We start from the raw sequence: 21,998 nt of genomic DNA on the forward strand, positions 1-21,998 counted from the left end.
TTCTCAGCTCCTGGTAAATGTACTCTCTCTTTATTTCAATCATTCCTTTCTCCCTCCTAACTGTCTTCTATTTCCAATAATTATTCTCTTCCTCTTCCCTGTTTCATCTTGTTTTGGCATATGTTTTGGTACCAGATTTCTCTCGTGGAAATTTTCTCTTGCATCTTCCATTTTTTTGCCTTGTTCTGGGCAAGCTTCTCTGGTCACTTCCTGTAGCTCAATGCAGTTAATGCCTCTGCTTGAGTCATCTGTGGAAACTGAGCTCTGTATCTTTGGTTCTGAAACAATCTACTTTCTGAACTACAGAGTCTATCAGACAGTGGGCAGTCCCAGGCTTGTGTGGTCCCAGTCATCACAAGAAAACAAGAAATGCTTATATTCATTTTCTCTCAAAAGTTCTTTCATTTTTCATTTTTGTGCCATCTCAAAAAACATTTAGGCAAGCTTTTAAAATAGTCAATAGTAGTTCAACTATTCCATGAAAGAGTATTTCTTAGCTGTGCTTGTGTGTTCATCTTCTTGACCTTCGACACAGTTTGAATTTTTCCACCAGTTGAAAGTAAAGCAGGATTACTAGGAAAAAAAATTAAAACGCTACTACCAAATCAGTGAAATACTACTGAAGTGTTAAAGTAACTGCACCCATGTGCTGTGTCTAAATATTTTGTTAAATTTTTTCAGGTTCATATTGTTGTGACTTCGTCAAATGTTAAGATTTACATTGACTGCAGTGAAATACTGGAAAAACCAATTAAGGAGGCTGGTAATATCACAACTGATGGCTATGAAATACTCGGGAAACTTCTAAAAGGCGACCGAAGATCAGCAACAGTAAGCAATAAATATGGATCCCTTCATTATTGCAAGACCTTGAAATTTTCTGAGGAAAGAGATTAGAGATTAGGGATTGTTGGGAAACTAGTGTTGCATCCAAAGCTTTCAAGCATCTATACTGTTAAACCCAATGTACTTAACTGAGAATTTTGGTCTTTATAGCTTTTTGTTCTAGAAGAATTGCAAGAACAAAAATGTAATAGCTGGAAGTTGCACTCAGGTAAATTCAAACAAGAGCAGGAATTTTTTTCTTTTAATAGGGAGAGCAGATAGTAATTGAGGGCATGTACTGTGGATTGTCTATCATCAGAAAGAAATGGAGGGGTAATTTTTAATGATATTGTCCATAGATTTAACTTTAACAACATACCTAACTTAAAGATCTTTCAAGAGTATTACTTTCTTTTACAGTTAGAAATCCAGAATTTTGATATTGTATGCAGTCCAGTTTGGACTAGCAGAGACAGATGCTGTGATCTCCCTTCTATGGTAAGTATAAATGAACCAAAGGCTATCCAGAAAAATGGTATTAACAGTAAATTTAATAATATAACTATTAGGCTGTTATTAAATCTTATACTGAAAACACCTCTAAATCACTGTTGTCAGAGCAGCCAGTCAACTGCACCCTTGTTTCAAAGTTTTGTGTCTGAGACAGTAAGGTTGTAATGCTAGAACTGAGCCCCTTAAAAATGTCTGTTATATTTGTACCCAAGAGGTGTTTCAAATTCTAGGTATCATAGATGGGGAATATATATAATTATTTAACCTGTTCTTGGAGTGGCATTCAAAAAATAACTATTCTTTGTCAGCACAAGCAGATTGTGAAATGCATATAAATACTAGAACAACATTTTGCTTGTGCTCTGTTTTTAATGCCTTGCATAGCTCACAGAGAAAATTTGCTAAAAATATAAAAGATCCTGTAGAAACATTTGGAAACCACAGTTTAGCTGTGAATTTTACTTGTAAACAGGATAATAGAGAATCTTCCTACTATTGTTTCAGAAAAGCATGCTCCCACTAAGTACATTTCTTTAAAAGGACAGTAATAAATTGTGATTGAATTTTCAGAGAGATGAAGCAAAGTGCCCAGCTCTTCCAAATGCTTGTACCTGTACTCAAGACAGTGTGGGACCTCCAGGACCTCCTGGACCAGCTGTAAGTTACCAGCTGTAACTATTCACAATAGACAAATTTTCTGATTTTTAAATTTACGGAACTAGTTCTGTGTTGGTCTGTGGTTTTGTGAAACAAATGTCAGAGACATAGTTTCTTATCAATATATCCTTAACAAGATGGTAATCCGTTCCCTTTTCATCCGCTCCTACCACACCTAGTTGCTCGTATGATCTTTTCCTCTATTTCTTGTGTGATCACTGAGATTAGCTCCTCATTGTCTGATAGGCTGAAAGACTCTGGCCCAGTCTCTTGCACATCATGTACAAGATGTTTTTAATGGACTATGAAAATATTTTTCCTGAATGCAGAGTCAAGATTTCACTCCAGGGAAAGATCCTGTACTCTTTCAGGGAAATAAATTACTTTATTTTTTATGGGGAGAGATAGAAATTTATGGAATGGACATACTCGTATCAATTGCTTTGAATACTAGGGAGTTTCAGCCCAGCAGTCATACTTTGAAGCTATCAAAAGTGCTGCATGAAGAATCTAAAGCCCAGTTAAATTGTCTGGTAGTCTACTAGAGAGGTATTCAGAGATTTTGATGAACATAAATTGAAGTTTTTGTCTGCAGAGATAAAAATCAAAATGATAATTTTTCATGGGCCGAATTGGCAAGGCTGAAGCTGATGTGGTTTCCCTGAGTTCCTGATGCATATTTCATTCTCCAACTCTTTTAAACAGAGTGATCTGTACACTTGAAAACTTTGGGGCTTCACTTAAGAGTTTGTTAAGGAGAATTCATAGTGCACACTAGTGTTATGTACCTTTGATTTCTGTGTATGAAATACATTTTCTTTCCAAATATTCAATTTAGGGTGGCCCAGGCGCTAAAGGTCCCAGAGGTGAAAGGGGTTTGACTGGATCATCTGTAAGTATATTTCCCAAAATGCATCTATAAATGATGTTACTGCAGGCTTAGATGCACGAGAACTTTATGCTTAGTTTTAGTCTAAGAATGTGGATTAAAAATTCAGTTGAAAATATGATTTTATGTTACTTATGTGGAGCCTACCTATTTGAGATATATATCACAGTCTGTGTAGCCTCAAAGGCATTTACCACACATCAGGATACTGGGATTATGTGCATCAGAGTGTTAATGTACACTCTGCAGCATTATTGTTCTCTTTTCTGTACAAAGAACATGGCAGTACTCCTAACTGGCACAGCCAAAGGGCATGTATTGGCCTGAGACTGCCAACATGAATCAGAGAGTAGTTTATGAAAGGGCATGCCTCTTGAACAACTGTTTCCACCATTGTTCTGAAGTATTAAATGTGTCTCCAGGCTTCTGCCTTCCCTTAAATGTCTAACCTAAAGGATTTTGCAGTTATGGATTTTAGACAGGATTGTCATTTACAATTTTGTTTTCATTTTCTGCTTTGAGGGGCCTCCTGGTCCTCGTGGTGAGACAGGTCCTCCGGGCCCTCAAGGTCCCCCAGGTCCCCAGGGTCCCAATGGGCTGTCAATCCCAGGAGAACCGGTGAGTGGCCCTTTTGAGTGCCATCAGCAGGCAACGTGTGTGGAGCCAGAACTGTCCATGGGGATGGTGGTCTTGGGAAGAGGGTGGCAGCTTTGCCAGAGCATTTGCTTGTCCCTGCAACACAGCAGTATTGTGAAATACATCTCTTTTGGATACAAGTCTCTTAATACAATAGCATTTTCTGTCCTGAATGTTATATGTACTTAAGGGATTCTCATGAAGGGACAAAGTCTGAGTGCTGTAATGTAAGTTGTGCTACTCTGTTTTCAGTCTTAATGACTTTTTTGTAGAGTTGCTAGGCAGTCCAGTTTAAGGAGTCAAAACTATCAAACTGTGGTACAGAAAATTAACCATGCAGTATTATTTGAAAACTTTCTCACCGACTTACATGTTCAACTTCTATTTTCTGGCTTAAATCAGTAGCTAGGGGTTTTCTTTGCAACAGCATCCATATTTTAGCATAATACTATTTCTGATTTCACATGCATGCCTTCAGAGTCAGAGCAATTCTTATTAACACTGATGAAGTTTCACTATGTTCTGGTTTTTATAGAATATGGCATACATAATTCTGCATTGTGAATGTATTTAGGCTTTTGCCATATTTCAATAAATAATCACCCTAAAAGCAAGAATATAATTCTAATGTTCCCTATGTAAGATTAACTTGAATTTTAATATATTCAGGAGCTTTTTCTTATGAACTCTTTGGTCAAAATATAAACTTTAAGGAAAGAAGAAGTGATGTCTAATTGCAGGCTGGATGATTTTTCATTTGAAAATTTGTTACCTGCTCCATCTGTAATGGAATTTGGGAAATGGAAAATAAAATGTTAAGATAGACATTAGGAACACCTTCTGCTTTGCAAGGACAAAGTAGAATGATTTAGTTACCCTGCTTAGATTATTTTCATGTTTTTTTTGGTTATATACTGGGAGGAAAAATTTAAACAAGATCTAGAGGTACCAAGCAACAAAAAAGGAAGAACATTCCTTTTACAGTACAAATAATACATTTATGTGTCACATTCACTTGAAAAAGTCTGAAGAATGAAAACCCCAACATTCATGGAATTTCTCATTAGCTAACACGAATTAAGAGCACTTTTGAGTTAATGTAATTTCATTTTCATATCAATAACCATCCATGTTCTCAGTCTATGTTTACAAATTTTTTGATTAGTACCAGTTGTTAAGTTGCAAGCCACTGTAAAAAATAAATATTGTATTGTCAATTTTAGCTCATGTGGGTTTGGACTGTGCATTTACACTGCAGTGCTGTAGCATATACAGAAGGCAAACTAGTTGTGAAAGGCAACAAATTGCTTCTTTATATACTCCTACACCTTGTGTCCTGTAAGTGTGATGTATTCTGTAATCATTTGTGAAAATTATAGGGTCGTCAAGGAATGAAAGGGGATGCTGGCCAGCCTGGACTCCCAGGACGATCGGTAAGTCGACACATTTTGCACTATTCCTGATGCAACCTGGCTGCTGGGCAGCTGTCTATGACATCACTAGGAGTCACAGGCTCTTCTCGTACCTCCCCGGGCCACAGTTTTGGAAACACTGTTATCTTACACTTAGAAATTTGAAATATAGGTAATAGTAAACCATTCAAAACAGCAAGCATGAAAAAACAGCTCTTCTCGGTCAAGCCGAGTGTCCATCTGGACAGTTGTGAATGCAAAAATGACAGACCATTGGAATAGGAAGTGTACTCTGATAATTCCCCAGGAAGGTCTCTCATCTGAGCACTTGCAGTTAACTTGTCTTTCTAAAATAAAGATTGCAGAACCTTTGCTGAACCCTTCTTTAGCAGTGTTGCCTAATTACTTTCTACTTTTGGAATTCAAATGGCCTTGGGACATTAATTGTATGCTTTCTGAAAGATGAAAACAATATTAAAGTTCAGTTATGTGCAGGTTTCTGTATTGTAAGCTGTACAAGGAGTAGAAAACATTAGGGTCTTCTTTAATTTGCCAAATTTATAGATAATCTAAGGTCATTGATATGCACTTGTCATAATGAATATTCCTTGGTTACCATATTGTCCTTAATTTTACTGATTATAAAAAGACTATATGAGGAATGCATAAATGTTTGAACTTTGTTGCATATACCAGATAAGGTCAGTCATGAGCCAAGGGCCCTGTATTCTTTACCTGTTTCATTAGTCCTTATAACCCTGAGTAATATACTTTTATGGGGTAGTCATGTCTTCTGGGAAGCAATGTTACATGTAAGTGGAAAATGAGATTAGACACAAAGGAGGGAAGAATATACATACTTGAGATATATGGAATGACATAACAGTGATGTTTGTTCTGTCATGGATACAATTCCTCACTCTTTCTCCCTCCAGGGAACGCCAGGTTTACCTGGTCCACCTGGACCAGTGGGACCTCCAGGAGAAAGGGTAAGATTTCCTCAGTTTATATATATATATCCGAGAGGGAGGTGGCTGTCCAGTTAGGTATGAACCTCTGATTGTCCAGTTAAACTGTGAATGAGACAACAGTGAAAAAAGAGATTTCGCTCCTCTGGGATAGAATAATGATTACTTTTCTTAAAAATATTAAGAAACATTGATTTCATTTTCAGTTAATCAACAGCAGCTGAACATCTAAAGTATCTGAAGCTCATTGTTCCATAACCTTCTCCAGAATGTGATAGCTGTTTTATAACTTATATTGTGGATATGTTTTAAAAGAAATGCTAGTAGTAATCAGAAGTATTGTAATTACATAATTGTAAAATTCTCTAATCTTGCTTTTATTTTTGAATAGGGTTTCACGGGAAAAGATGGTCCCACAGGTCCCAGAGGCCCACCAGGACCAGCGGTAAATATAATTTTGTCTTTGATATACTCTGAATTAAGAGACCTGGGGCAATAGAGACCCACATTGACATTTTCAATTTCTGTCAAATATGAGATGGATCCTTTGCTCAATCTCTTAAATGGGTGTGAAAAACTCTTGGTAGAAGTTGAGCAGACAGCTAGTCAAAGCATATGTTTACAAGCATTTGTAGTGGTGGTTTTGAAACTGATTTTTGCTAGGGTCAATAAGGGAAGAACCTGTTTATCTGGTTCTTTAGCCATGATCTTTAAATGTATAGCTAGGTCTTCTGAAATCAATTGGCTTATTATTTGTACACTGGTGAAAACAACCATGGTTAATACAATTTTTTCTTGACAAGAATATTTGAGGATTAGTTTTTGCTTAAACAACTGCTTCATTGTGTTTTGTGGGACCATGCTAGAAAAGAGGCTGGCTGTTAGAGAAAAGCCTGTGCTGGATCAGACAACCTGAGATAGGCAAGTTGCTACAGCTCCATGTCATCAGGTCTGACCTATAGCAGATTGGACGGTCCATTTCCAGAAGGCGGATGCACACAGAGCACGTGTTTGCATTACATATACAGACAGCAGTCTCTAAAGCAGGGTATTATTTGGGCTGGTCCCACTCCCCCACAATTGTCTTTCTCATGTTCCTTTGTGAATGTGCAGATGAACTTTTCTCGCATAATCTGATACCGGTCTTTTAATTTTTTGTATTAATCTAGTATCACTACAACGGCTTACGGTCTTCTGTTGTGGATTTTTACATGCTTCAAAGATCTGCTAGGTGAACTTAGAAGGTTAAATTGTTTTGTACTACTTTAGGAATCAGTCATTAAGAATGATACCGAAAACATGTACAGCTCTCTGTAGCTTTCAGTGCTGAAATGCCTGTTAAACAGTTGTGTTATGTAAAAGAACACATTTCCAAGAAGAAACAAACTGTTTATTCCATAAAAAAAATTTCAGGCCTGATATGAAACTAACAGAAAACAACCTGATAGGAACCATTTTCAATATTGCTTTATACTCAATACAGTAGCACATTCCTTATTAGGTATAGGTTGTTTCTAGGTTGTTAGGTTGTGTATTTCCACAATTCATTTTACATGTCTTCTCTTGCAGGGTGCTCCCGGAGTTCCAGGAGTTGCTGGCCCAAGTGGAAAACCAGGGAAACCAGGAGATCGTGGGACACCAGTAAGATAATGATACACTCAGAGTATCAAATTTTAAATTACAGTCTGTTGATGAACACGAGACTTCTTCTGCTTTAAATAGTTGTCTTGCACTTATGGTGGTGGTTAATACAGTGGAGCTGGCCTAAACCCACAAGTCTTTTTTTAAAAATAATTTTATTTTTACAGTATACCATTTTGCTGAGTTTAATAGTTGGGGCTGGAAATTGTGGTCTCTGGTTTCCACTAAAAAGATCGTAGGCCATTATGTGCCAAGACATATATTCATTCCTACACTGCATAAGCATAAAAAACTAGGTCAGCAAAATGACTGTAAAGTCTTTACATTGGTGCATGTGTGTGTAGTTAAAAAGTGATAAACTCCTGTAGGTGGACAATCTTTGATAACATTACATAATCAGTTCTGTTTTGCAAATCTTTCATTCTTTTTACAATGTTATTTTAAAATTATTTAGGAGTGGTTTCTGTGGGTTCTATTCAAACTTTTAAAGTGCTTCCTGAACAAGGAGAAAGAGCAGGAAGTGCTGCCTCCCACCAGCAGTTACAGGAGAAATTTAATTTGATTCATTTATAGGCTCTCTGAGAAATTATGCTTGAGTCAGGAGTGGAGACAGCAAGTGAAATGAGGAGTCATTCATTACTTCTGAATAATGTATGACAGTCATCTAGAATTTTCCACCCTGTCTCAGTGTAGCTGTATATAGAAAAGCTGGATAATTTGAAAGAATATGTGCTAGGCTGGGAAACTTGAAGGCCATGAAGTGGAAGCTCCCAGGAGCACTTGGAAGCTGGGTCGTTTTCTCATACACATGTTGAATTCAGTCTGTGTTTTCTGGACTATAAATTCTACTTCTCCTTGTAGTAGAGGACACGGAGAGACATTAGGAAAGTCTTGAAGCTTTCCTGCCTTTAGATATACATTGCTAATGGGATATTTGTGCTTGGTTGCATATTGAATAGACATGGCTAGAACACAAAGTGCTGCGCTTTGTTCATGAGGGAGCTTTAAATTGTCAGGTGTATCTGATTTTTCCTTTACCTGGGGCAATGGATAGCTGACCCAGTTCAGAAGCAAACATCTTCTAAAGGTAAATACGTAATGTGTTTAGAAGGAAATCTGTCAACAAACCCAGTTTAAAGGCTGTTGCAAATCAAGGCAGTCAACTCCTATCCAAACACCATGTCTAATTTCTCCTCCACTCTAATTCTTAGGACTTTGTTTCAATTAGAAATACATTTTTTCCCTACAGTTATTGCACTTGAAATGGGACACTGCGCATCATATTTACCATTTCCTAATGTTTTTAGAACAGATCCCAGCAGGAATTCTGGCTTGTACCTTACATAGATGTTTTATCAGATTCCTGGTGGACAGAATTTCAAGGCCTTCCTTTGTTTGCAGTATTACAGTTGCCAAAGTTGCAGCCTGACAGCCAAATGCAACTTGCACTGTCATGAATCATAATTCTGCCTGAAGAGAAAGATAATGAGGCTTCACATTGCCTCTGGTAAATACAAAGAATTTTTTCTTCTACCTGAGCAATCTGTATTGCTAGTACTATTAAATGAAAGTCAGGAAAAAGACCCCTGCAAACCAAGGGATTTTGCATTCCAGGTAATGGGTATACAGTTACCTGCAAATTATGAGCAGCCTTGGTGTTATGAAGTTACACCCAGTGAATGTGGTCAGCTGGAGCTCCTTCCAAATGTATTTCATACCACTAATGTGCTAAGGTGAGGCAGACCACACTGTAAACATTTCTCTGCCTCACTGTGTACTTATCCTAGAGCAAGTATATCCTAGAGGTGTTAACTGAATTTTCATGGAAATAGGAAATTTGGCTTTTTGGTCTGCTTACAACTACCTCCAAGAGAAACTTAGGTGTTTTTTCCAGTGTAGCAGCAAAATGACTGAAAAAGGAACTGTAAGAACACAAACAACTTGGTGATTTATTGAGAACTGTGTGCAGGCTATCCTGGTGGAGACTAAAATATCTGTCATCTGTCTGGTCAAAGAGTGAGAATTCCATAGTGGCTCATACACATATCATAAGGTCAACCATCAACAATAAGAAAGACTCAGTAAACTAGAAGAGGATATTGGTACAAGATTAAATGGATATGTTTTCTATGAATAAATATAATGGGAAGTAGAAGATGTTGAACTATTAGAGAGGAAAAGTTCCAGTACTTGTTGTTTTATAGGTGTGAAACTGAAAACAGTAACAGTGGGTAGGCAGACTAAGTTGTGTTAACGTAGAGCTGTCCTGTTTATAAAAAGGACTCTGACAACAGGATCTGACTTTGTTGATTTAGACAGTTCCTGGGAAAAATGTAAGGCATTTACATGTAATAAGCAAGGTGCTATTAAACTGATGCCTCCAGGACAAAATAAACTGTGCAAACCTTTTGAGGGTAGTCCATGTCTGTTGTTAGCTACATGCAGGTTTTGAGAATTTTGCATTCTCTTCTGCCATGTGTTCACTGCTCTTGCATCCATCTGTGCAGATGTCCTAGATGAAGTCTCAAAAAGGTGCTGCTTTGAAAGCAATGAGCTGGTTGCTCTTGAGGGAGGCAAATATTCTTCTGGGAATAACAATTGAGCACATTATCTTTAAAGTAAAAATAGCAAAACTTCCTTTGTTTTGTCGTTCTTCAGCAGTAGAACTATGCTGCAGCCCCAGCCTTCATCCCACAGCTCAGAAAAATCCCACATGCAGCATAAACCAGCTTTTCCTTGCGCTGACCCCAAGTGACTCCCTCATTGCAGGATATCAACAAAACTGAATGCCAGCAGCAGCTGCTGTTTCTCAAAATGCTGTCAAGCAGTTGGCTAAACTGCACTTTTTTGTCTATTAAAAGAAAATAAGCTGAAATTTAAGAGGCATATAACCAAGTGGGAGGAAGATGCAAATATAGTAACTCAGTAATTGCTGTTGTAATTATTTTTTTCAAAATTTGTTTCTAAAATATCCAGGTAGAAAATGCACTTTATTGTTAATATGGCTAGTCAGCCTCTAATCTTCAAATTTTAAAGTTAGTTTCAAATAGGCTATAGACTTGCAGCCACAAGGCTGAATCAGCCTATATTTACAAGGTCACAAATTGAAGAATGAGGCACATTTTATTTCAATGAATTTTAAAATGATTTAAAAAATTTTAAAATGAAGGAATGGCATTAGAATCCTCTCCCTCTCCCTCTTCCTCTCCTCTCCTTATAAATACCTGCAGATAATTTCAAAGTAATATGCTTGCAGGAAATAGAAAAATTGGCAAGTTTCAAATAGAAAGAGAAGCATGAATGTTTTTTATACCATTCCCCCCCCTCCCCCCCCATATTTTCATTTACTAGACTAGTGAATTAAAAAACCTATAGTTCTGTTCAATGGATATTTCAGGTACATGCAATAGTTTATGAATGAGATGTTAATGTCTGTTTATTTGGGAATCAAATTAAGGTTTTTAAGAGCTTCAGTACATCATCTTTTACCACAATGTTAATTATTGGAGAATGACAGACAGAAATGTCATATTTTCCTGATGGCTTTAGTTGTTACCATTAATTTATGGTATGACATTTACAAGTCCATTTCAGCATGTGACTGTAATAAGCTAAAACTAGAAGACAGACATTTTCCTGTGGACTTCTCAGAGTAAGAAAAATATGGACAAAAAGCAAAGGACAGAAGGGAAAGGATATTCATCAGCTTCATGGGTCTATTTTATATGTATTAGTAGCTGCCTCATTGGTGGCATAATTTATTCCAATGGCACATTTATGGTGTCACCATTCTAAATCTTTCATTTGTGTCTGTACAATCGCTTCTGCAAGAACGATCTGTTATTCATGATGCAAATGTACCGTATGAAAGCTACTTAGCTCGGTGATGGATGAACTGTCTCATAGTTTCGGTGGCATGTCATAGGGTAGGTGTGTGCAAGTCTGCAGCAGAGAAGCTCAGAGACCACACTAAGTTCACACCCTGACATACCCCATGGGCATTTGTCTGCCCAAACCCTCGGTAGAAGTCTATGAAACAGTGTCACCACATTTGAGAGGTGTCTGCTGTGACCTCAGTGGAATGATTTGGTGTTTCGTGTTGTTCAAATTAATTGCGGGTACTGTAGGAATGTTATGAGAAACAGCTGCAGCCCACACTTGGCCTTTGCTTTGTTAATGGTGATAAATAGACTCCTTAAAGAAATACTACAGTGTAAAAAGCAGTAACACTCAGGGTGTGTGTGTTGCTATGTGGAGAGCCATGCAGAGCAGCAGATGACCAAACTGATCTTTCACCCTTTTAATATGCCTTATGTTCAAGTAGTAATTCAGACTAGAAATTAAAATCCATGTGAAATCATGCTATCCCCATCATTATTCCTGGTGTTTTTCATATACACATACATGTATAAAAATTAGAATCAGTCCTTCTGGTTTGCTTCTTACATAGTACTCTTGAAAACTGGAATCCCCACAACCACTAAACTATTCAAAGGCAAATGGAAAGTGCTTTTAGAGAAAAGTTGACAAATGTTAGTAATTATAGAGGAGCTCAAACTAAGACTTCTATGAGGCATTTTTAAGACTAGAAATGGTTGAGAATTAAGAGGGAAACTGTCCTTAGAATAGAATAAGCACTCCCTCCTTGTTATGTTCATCTCTGCATAACTCTATTCCACTTAATATAGAATCCTTCTCATATGGATTCAAGAAGACAGCTACCCTTCCTTGATATGTGTTATTCATTCTAACATACCTTCTGTAACAGTTGTTGTAAAACTTAAAATTAAACAGTCATATATATAATGCATACAAGACCATTGACCATTTACAGAAATATGATGCTAGAAATTCAACTTTGAAATTGGCTGTGTGATCCAAATGTCAGAATACATCCACTTTGTGATCCTAGTTTGAATTTTTCCTTCAAATCTTTTTCTTCTGCATCTCTTAGTGTGTTTGATGACAGACAAAAGATCATTATTTCTCCACTCTTTTCTGACATCTGTTTTAACATCTCTGAAATGAAAAGTTCAAAGGAGAATCAGATCTTTCTTCTTGAAGGACTCAAAACTTTTTCTATAATTATACATCTCAAACTTATAGTTGGGGTGAAATAACATAATCCTTCAGTTGCTTAATTTTTACTTATTTATTTTAGGGTACACCTGGAATGAAGGGAGAAAAAGGTGACAGAGTAAGTCTGTTTAAAAGTAAAGTCTTCTCATAATTTTAAAATTAAATGCTACATCTTTAAAAGTACAGACATGTGTTAATGAAACACTTCTTTTGCATTTGATTATTTAGGGTGATATTGCTTCTCAAAACATGATGCGAGCAGTTGCAAGACAAGTTTGTGAACAACTGATAAATGGTAAAGTGTTGCTTTCTTTGTATCCCATACAAGTAATTAATTACTTTCTTAAAAAGAGAAAACAATGGTTTAATTTGATGTGACAGATATTGGCCACAGAGCATGGGTCAAGAACTTGACCAATCTCATAGCTGTCCAATGCAAATGATTTGGTGGAAAAAATGTAGCAGCAAATTTTTGCCAGATCCAGAGGCTATCTTGATAATCACAGAATAACAGAATACGCTGACTTGGAATTCATCTGTGACCTTTGGAAATACACATGCAATTCTAGTATTCTGATGAGGTTCCCTTTGTCATTTTGGCCCAAAATTACTTCATCTTTGCAATAAAATCAGAATATATTTTCTCACTAAACACATCTTATCTTCAAGAGAAGGGAATCAGTGAGAAAAAGGATGCTTACTGCAGGGAAAAGTGGAGTGCTGGGTAAATACCATGCACTGAATCAGTGGTGCTATGCAAGTAGAAACAATATTTTTTTGGAAAAGGACTTTGAATTGAATTTCAGCCCTCTGCTGCCACTTAGTGCAGCTCTGCAGCCCATGAAGTTGTTGCTCTCTATAGAGGCTTTCTCTCTGACCTTGAAGCAGTGCTTTTGCTATCAGTAGACCTGCCAAGAAAGACAGAGGCAAATTAGTTTTTAATATTGTATCTATTACAAGAGTAAGTGCTGACTGAGCACTTACCTTTTGGATCAATAAGAGTGCCTGTGTACAGGGAGAAGGAGAGTATGTCCTTTAAAATGTCTGTAATGGCTGCTGATAAAAGCATGTCTATTAGTTAGCCATCACAGAAGAAGTAAAGTACAGTTTTGAATGTGTTAGGATTATGAATAAGCATATCATGTTCAAGATCTTTTAACATTTCTTAGAGCATCCCCGCCTTATTTTTTTTGTGTTCAGCTGATCTCTTCAGTGTTATGCTAGGACTGACACATTATACTAATCAGATCTATCTTTCCGTTAAGGCTTACTTCCTGCATAGTTTCAAAATGATGTTGCTTTTGTTCACACATCCTTTTTTTTGGAAAAGAAATTTGCCCAAATGCTGGAGGTATATTTGTACAGGCCTGTGCATCCTACAGGCTTAAGAAAATTACTTCATCGACTGTACTGCTAACTCTATATATGAATAATTTATATTGCCAATGGTAGCTGCAGAGGACTGGAAGTATGTAGAAATGCAATACTATAATTTTAAAAGTAGTATTCTTCAGAGTAAAAACAACCTTCAAATAGAACTCCAAGAGCAAGAGTATCATAAAAAAATGCCTCTTTTTTGATTTTGATAGTTCTGTGATAATTTTTTTAATATCACTGGCTTCCAGAAGCTCCTGTACCTTTCCTTCCTGGCCCCCTCCCTCCTCCATTTACATTCAGCCTTCTTATTAGACATTCATCCTAAGTCTTTCTAATCAATCTCTACTAATTTATTGAGTGGGAACAAGAATAGGAGTTAATTAAGAGAGATAATATTTTATTCCTTCCCACTCTGATAAAATATTTTCATTCCTTTCACACTTTTGTTTTCTTTTGAAGGTCAAATGAGCCGGTTCAATCAAATGCTGAATCAAATCCCGAATGATTATTATTCAAACCGCAACCAGCCAGGACCACCAGGTCCACCTGGTCCTCCTGGAGCTGCTGGGACAAGAGGAGAACCTGGACCTGGAGGAAGACCAGGATTCCCAGGACCTCCTGGGGTTCAAGGACCACCTGGTGAAAGAGGTGAATAAATTCCAAGGCAGCTGTGCTGTGGGCATAGTGCAGAGGCTGCCAGAGGAACATTCTGCTCCCTTTTCCATGTCAGGCTAGGAAGCCCTGCTAGGCCAGTTGGATTGCCCGAGGGACACTGGTGTACTGAAGGACAAGGTTGACTGGATCAGTGTTTTCCTGTCTCTCTCCTGCTCAGGTTTCATGAAATACAAATTGGTATAACATTTTGGCTGCTGTTTGAGACTTCCACTTAATATCCCAGAAAAGCAAATGTTCTCAGATATCTTCTGGCACTAAACAGCTGCATCTTGAAAGGCTGTTTGGAGTAACACAACTCTTTGCAAAAATAGAACAGTGATTAAGAGAGAAAAGGAGTCATTAGCAAGTATAAAATGTAGAATTTTAAAGAATTAGATCAACATCCTTAACTTTTTACAATATTCTGAGGGAGGGAAGCAATGTGAATATATGGGTAAACCTACTTTATGGCTATCTTGGATCAATCACTGCAGTCACGTGGGGTGTCTGTAGTGTACTATTTTGTGGTCTTTGCTTAGTCTGCTACTCTACTACAGCACAGACTCACTGCTATGTTTTCAAGCAGTGAGTGTTGTATAGACTCTTTTAAAAAGGCTAGGGAGAAATCAACGAATTCAGAAGAATTCCTTAAATTTTTCTCATTTACTGTTTCTAAGAAAGTGTAAACCATTCTTTATAGGAGAAGTATGAAAGACTGAAAATACCTTTGTGATTGTAGTTTAAAATAAGAAGATTCTGTGGTGTTTCAGTATCTCAAAACTTTTCTATGCTTGAGGAAGTTTATTCGTGCTAAGTTGCATCTACATCCTATTTTATTACTGGGTTACTATATTTATATCCAAATTATTTTCCCAAATTTACATTTGGACATCTGTAGAACATAAATTTTAACCACTCTAACTGTATTAAATCATGTGAAGTAAATATTAATGTCAGTGAGAGAGTGTGAAGAAATATCTATTGACGTAGTTTCCTTTCTTTGATTTTCATTGCCTTTTTATTATTCTGTAGGAATCCCTGGAGAGAAAGGTGAAAGAGGGACTGGATCCCAAGGACCACGAGGTTTGCCAGGACCACCTGGTAAATATTTTTTGTTTAATCAGATTACAGAAAAGTAGGAGAGAAGCAAAAATTTCTTCATAGAGAGCCAGATGAGATGTGGTGAATGAACACCCTTTGCCCACTTTATGTTTTTGACATGTGTTAGAGTTTAATAAATTTGTAGGAAAAGACCACAAAATTGCAATTTAGAAAGATTTTTGGACATGGATAATAGGTATTTATCTCTTTATTTAGTCATCTGACATGTTTGTTAATGTGAAAATGTGTTTCATGAAAACACATTGTTCAAGTATTTGACAGATATTTCTCGTAAGTCTTATTAAATTATTCTTTTGTAGTACCTAGGGGTTTTTTTACTTACAAAATACTCCCACATGCAGAGTTAGTGGATAATAGAGACAGATGATTTGATTATTAGTTTTGTTTTTTGCATTATGAAATTTTGTTTACGCCTTGGCATAAATCAGCTGCATCACTTGTTTCTGCTTGTAGTTTACTAGGCTAAAATGGCTTTTCATTACCCCATAATATGCTTGCAGCAAATTATAGGCCCAGTTACTTGAAGCTTTACTTTTCTGCTAACCATAATAAGACTGGTTCCAAAAAAAACATTACCTCATCTACCCTGGGGCTACTGGGCAGTATAATTGATGTACTCCTATATTTTAATTGAAATCCAGTGTGCTTGTGTGCTTGTCTAATCTGGTAGTTTCCCTTGAGATCATCATATCTTACACAAAGGGGAAATTAACCAGAGAATACATTGATGTTTCTTACTTGGCTCAAACCTTACTAAATTAGTTTCTAAGAATAAATACTTAAAAAAGCCACACACAGGGAAGCAACTCATGATGAGTCACATTTCTAGATTTCTTTTGACCCCCATATAGCAACAAAGTCTGAGTGCTTTCTCACCAAAGACAACCTGGGCTGTGTAGTCTAGACAGAAGTATTGCTAGCTGTTTTATCCAGATGGCTCTTGCAGAAAACAACCTCCCAACCTCCCTCTCAATTCTAAAATTAGGTCCACAAGGAGAATCTAGAACTGGTCCACCAGGCTCCACAGGATCACGAGGACCACCAGGACCACCAGGCCGTCCTGGAAATGCGGGTATCCGGGGTCCCCCAGGGCCACCAGGCTACTGTGATTCATCCCAGTGTGCTAGCATCCCTTACAATGGCCAAGGATTCCCAGGTAGGTTATGAACAACTTAACTTTAACCTTACCCTTAATAGCCTTCACAGATGTGGCTGTTCATATTGAGCTGCTTTACATGAGACAGTCCTGCTAATCTGAACATACTGAGGCAGGAGGAGGTGGTTGCAGTGAGCAGGCCTGCCTCATTGTAATGTGCAGGTATATGAGCAGCCATTTGGACTTTGGTGTAGGATTAGTTGATGTTATGCATGGTTAGTTTTAAATAGGAAATAGTGGGTAAATATTGTAGTCTTGGTGGCTTTTTTTGTTTGTTTGTTTTTTGTTTGTTTTGTTTTGTTCTGTTTTGTTTTAATGTAGGTGGTAGCTAGCTGGTAGTGTTGCTCATAGGATTTAAGTGACCAATTTCTTCTCTTCTTTTTTCCCCCTCTATCACCACCCCTTCCAATCGTCTTCAGAACAAGGTTGAATTCTCCATGTTTCTCTTGAAAAATAAAACGAATGCTGTGGTTGGCAGTTTCCATGTGTCTCTTTTTGAGCCATGTCAGGATTATTTATTTATAAAAGTAATACCTGAAATAAAAATTTTCCATAAAGGAAATCCGTTTGGTGATAACAGTGCAGACAACTGAAAAGCATCACTGTCCTACGATATCTACCAAGTTAAATACCATGGAGTCTCTGATTAGCCCTGAGTCATATAAGCCTTCCACTTTGTGATGTAGCTCAAAGCAGTAGGCTACTTCTGGGACCAAAATGAAGGGCCACAGTGACCACCAATTTTTGACTGGAAAGATTCTAATATATTTTAGCATGGGGATCCTGCAGGACCACAGTATTGTTAACAAATTAATATGTATGCCTTGCCAGATCTCAAAATTAGTGTATGTGATGCTACTATTGGATATGGTTTGCTGTTAGTGTAATTGTGCATGTATCCATGAAAAGAAAAAGAAAAGAAAATATATATATATATGTACACACTTGCAGACTCAGTGCTACTGGTTAAAAAGCCAGGTGGTTGTGTAGATCTCACAAAAATTTCTTATTTAAATGAAAAATAAAGAAAATTGTACATGTGATTCAGCAGTGTTCTTTCTAGCAAGCAACTATGTATACATATATAAATATATGCCTAAGACTTAACTGTTATGTATTTAGTTGGATGAAAGTATGTTTTTTGCACATCAGATGGACTTTTAAAAGACTAACATCATCTTTGACCTGTTTCAGGTTTCGGCTAACACATTTTCTAAGTCGCCAGTGCTGCTTACAGTTTGAATACATGAAAATCCTGTTTCTGAGATGTTTGCGCACGTGCTTATTAGAGAATGAGTCCGTATGGATATTTCACCATGGATATGGTTCTTGAACCATGTTGACCTCATAGAACGGGGAGATACTTTTACTAACACAACTCATGAATGAGATAAAGGACAGTGACATCAATTCATTAAGCCTATTGCATTTCAATAATAAAATAGACAGTCTTTCTTTTTTTAAAAAAGACCTAGACCACCAAAAACCTCAGTGGCGAAGGAGGCTTGTAAAACTACTAACCAGCAAAGGTAATGCCATTAGAAGAGAGACAGATTTAACCTGGAAAAGGAGAAATAACTTATGTAAATAGTAAACTAATTGTGGCTTGTAGATGATTTGTATGGGACTGTATCCACTAAAATCTGTTAACAACTCTACGTGATACTTTTGCATAAAAGCCTGCTGCTGCTTGCTGTATGCCAGAATAACATCTTTGACAACTTATGAAATCTACCTGTCTGTTTCTTGTTGCCAACATGTCTGAATTGCGGCATATACCTTTTTTTATGTGTAATCTTGTTGGATCTGTAACTGCAGTTATAAATACCAAAGTTTTATAATATTTTTTCTTCTGTTTTGCTGTAGTTTTTGGTGTTCCTGAAGCACCAGCTGTAACTCGGTTTGTTACGAGGAACAGCACGACAAAATGACATGTACTGTATATTGCCACTGGTGATAGTTATGTCTACACTTATTTCCCATTCTCAGAGAAAATTAGTATATGCCAAACCCATCTCTTCATTTTACCTGCTCCATGTCTTCTATTAATTATGCAGTTTAAAATAAAGACCAATGCTTAGATTTACTGAAGTAGCTGTAAAATAGTAATTTTATTTTATTTTATTGGTTTTGGTTTTTTTAAATAGTTTTACCATGACTTGTCCCTTACCTAATTTATGACTCTTTCTGCACTGTTTTGTGTATTATAAATACAAAACCTTTCAAGATGAATTTTAAACCTTTTATTATTTTACTGCCAAAAAGCATTCATGAGCAAAACTGAGAAACACCCCCAGTGAACTAATTATTTATATATTTATTATGTGAAAATAAGGTTGAACTAACATTATGTAGACAGACTAACTTTCATTGCATATGTGGATTCAAAGACATGCGATAACTATTATGTCCAATCGGACAACTATTTTCAACCAGAACCATACGTGCCTGAAAGTGGACCCTATCAGCCTGAAGGTGAACCCTTTATAGTACCTATGGAGTCAGAAAGGAGAGAGGACGAGTATGAGGACTATGGAGTTGAAATGCATTCACCAGAATACCCTGAGCACATGCGCTGGAAAAGGTCACTGTCAAGAAAGGCAAAAACAAAACCGTGAAAGATCCATGTCTTCTTTTGGGTTGTTTTTTGTTTGGTTTTTTTTTTTTTTGGTTGGTGGTTTGGTTTTTTTGTTTTTGTTTTTTTGCTGTGCTTGCATTTGCAGATACACACAGGGAGAGTGCATCATTCCTTTTGCAATAAGGCTCTCTGGTCTTTTCATGTCAGATGCACCCCTGGTTTGTATCTTGCTTATGTAGGGATAGCAATGTGTGTGTACCCAAACACTTCATGTTGCTCTGCAAATGCTTGTAAAATACTGTTGCTTATAGTGGTTACATACAGATTAAGGTGTGCATTCAGTTATCCCAGTGCTGCCTTTTCATTAAAATAATGTAAAAACAAATACATTAAAAAAAAAAAGAAAACCAAAAATCCAAAACAAAAATAACCACAGAGCTGTTGCAAATTTTCTAAGGACTGTCTGCTTGAGCTCTACATTTTTCTTCTTTCTCAAATGCATGTTTTCAATTCAGTCAGATCACAGGTCTGCAATATCTAGTTAAAAAGAACCAAACATTTCCCTCTCCTTCCAGTATCATTGTATTTTTCTTCTATTCTGAGTTACAATCTGCAGAGCATATACTGCTCTTATACATCTCCTCTAAACACCACAAACATTAAGTAGCTGAAATCATTGTATCAACTGGATACAGTTTAATAATGCCTGAAATCTCCTTGTTTGTAGACACAGTTACATTTATGCCAAATTGCAGTCAATCCTGCAGAGATGGAATTGCATGTTTATGTTGTATATTTAGTATGGATTTTTTTTCAGAATACAATGTTTCTTAGTTACCAAAAGCAGTTGGAAATTGTTTGCAAGACTATGGATATAGAATTGCTGCTTTTATATTTTAACTGCAAATTGTGAATTTCACTGCCTTATATTATTTATTTCTGAAATGAAAGAGGCATTTTTCAATAAAACTACTGAAAATGGATGCGTCTATTGTTTTTTTTTTTGAAAGGCATTGTAGGACTGATATATTTGTATTGTATTAGTGTTATTCACTCAATAATCTGGAAATGCCAGATATCAAAAATCAATTAGAACGGGAATAATCTAATTGGGCTCTGGTGGCTAGAGGTGGTGGGATGAAAGCAGGAGATGCTTCCTCTGTCTGAGGTGTGAACAACTTTTAGGAAATTCAGCCTGCAAGTCTTTTCATGAGGAAAATTAGATCGACTGTGAGGATTAATTGCTGTCTTTGGGGGGATTTCTGGTGGATGACTGCTGCCGGGAGAGAGGGACTTTTCACCTGAAGAGCTACTTGAACTGCAGAGAGTGCCTAAAGCAGTCTCTAGTTGCTGGTGTGCTGTGAGCATTGTGGCAGCACTGACCTTAGCAAACAGCTTGCTTGAGGAAGCAGGGTGTGATGTCTGCCAGGTTCTGCCCTTCTGGGACTGACTGTATGAGAGCTGGCTCCTCCTGCTTGGGAGGTCTTCTGTGTTCACAGGAAATCTGAGTATAGTGGCGGCTGATGGAGCTTTATCTACAGAAGGTGATAAGGGTGATTTGGGAAAGAACCACAGTGGGCCAGAAGAGTTACTTGCTAACTAAAGAGGAGAGAGTGGACTGGTGGTGACCCTTCTTTTCCACAGTGTCTCAGCTGTCTTCCTGATAAATAGAAATGGCTTTTGCTGTAGGACCGGAGCAAAGCCTTCTGACACAACTAGGAAAGTTGGAGCTATGTTTCTTAAGATCATCTGTCACAGGAGTGAAGCTATATGTGCAGGCTGGCTTCCTGATCACTGAGTCTTACTCTGCACTGGAAGCTGCGTGGCAAATTTTAGTGTCCACAAATGGAAATTGTCCACAACTCCACAGACTGCCTGACTGATTATCAGTGGAATGAAATACAAACAAACGACATTTCAAAGAGTGATCCTGATTACAAATACATGTTTTTTAGACTGTGAGAGACTAATTCTGGGTTGAACTGAGGAAGGAGAATCAAATTATTTATGCTTTTTTCTAAGTGTTCAGAGTTGAGTATCAAAAATGTGTTCTGCAGTTTCATGTACAATAAAGGCATGAGTAAGGCAGAGAAAGAAAGGAATACTGTTAGAAATTTGGAGAAATCATAAAAAGGTTTATCTGAATTGTGTTTAAAAATAATGACATCTTGCATTGATCTCCCATCTATCCTTTTCTGGCATTGTCTCTAGGACAAGTTTAACTAGATGCCCATGTTTTCATTCAAAGGATTCCTTTCTGTTCTCTGAACAGAATTTTTTGCCTTTTTTAGAGCATATAATTTAAATTATTTTTATTTCTTCATAAAATACACCAAATGCCTGCCAAGGATGCCTTGAGGATTTTTGTGTTCTTTATTGATTTCAATCCTAATAGAGATGCCACTCTTTGATTATCTAGTGGCCTGAAATATTTAAACATTCAATGAAACTTGAGCTTATTGGTAGTCAATACCTTTTTAATGACAAACTT

General features: G+C 37.1%; 1 protein-coding gene across 4 annotated transcripts in view; it reads left to right on the plus strand.

Annotated features, from left to right (window-relative positions):
* The window catches only part of COL12A1 (collagen type XII alpha 1 chain), a 100,075-nt gene extending 79,585 nt beyond the window's left edge, over window positions 1-20,490 (plus strand). For 3 of the 4 annotated variants that reach the window (XM_033054057.2, XM_033054055.2, XM_033054058.2), the window contains 16 exons: window positions 682-831; window positions 1,246-1,323; window positions 1,909-1,995; window positions 2,834-2,887; window positions 3,407-3,502; window positions 4,900-4,953; window positions 5,868-5,921; window positions 6,292-6,345; window positions 7,470-7,541; window positions 12,703-12,738; window positions 12,849-12,915; window positions 14,457-14,645; window positions 15,684-15,752; window positions 16,759-16,929; window positions 17,349-17,354; window positions 18,124-20,490. In XM_033054057.2, coding sequence (XP_032909948.1) covers window positions 682-831; window positions 1,246-1,323; window positions 1,909-1,995; window positions 2,834-2,887; window positions 3,407-3,502; window positions 4,900-4,953; window positions 5,868-5,921; window positions 6,292-6,345; window positions 7,470-7,541; window positions 12,703-12,738; window positions 12,849-12,915; window positions 14,457-14,645; window positions 15,684-15,752; window positions 16,759-16,929; window positions 17,349-17,354; window positions 18,124-18,134 — 1,248 coding nt within the window. In that variant the 3' untranslated portion in view covers window positions 18,135-20,490. The remainder of the gene's footprint in view (window positions 1-681; window positions 832-1,245; window positions 1,324-1,908; window positions 1,996-2,833; window positions 2,888-3,406; window positions 3,503-4,899; window positions 4,954-5,867; window positions 5,922-6,291; window positions 6,346-7,469; window positions 7,542-12,702; window positions 12,739-12,848; window positions 12,916-14,456; window positions 14,646-15,683; window positions 15,753-16,758; window positions 16,930-17,348; window positions 17,355-18,123) is intronic. The other variant, XM_033054056.2, reaches the window with a different exon arrangement.
* The last annotated feature ends 1,508 nt before the right edge of the window (window positions 20,491-21,998 follow it).

Source organism: Catharus ustulatus, chromosome 3 (assembly GCF_009819885.2).
Source record: "Catharus ustulatus isolate bCatUst1 chromosome 3, bCatUst1.pri.v2, whole genome shotgun sequence".
Taxonomy (NCBI): Eukaryota; Metazoa; Chordata; class Aves; order Passeriformes; family Turdidae; genus Catharus; species Catharus ustulatus.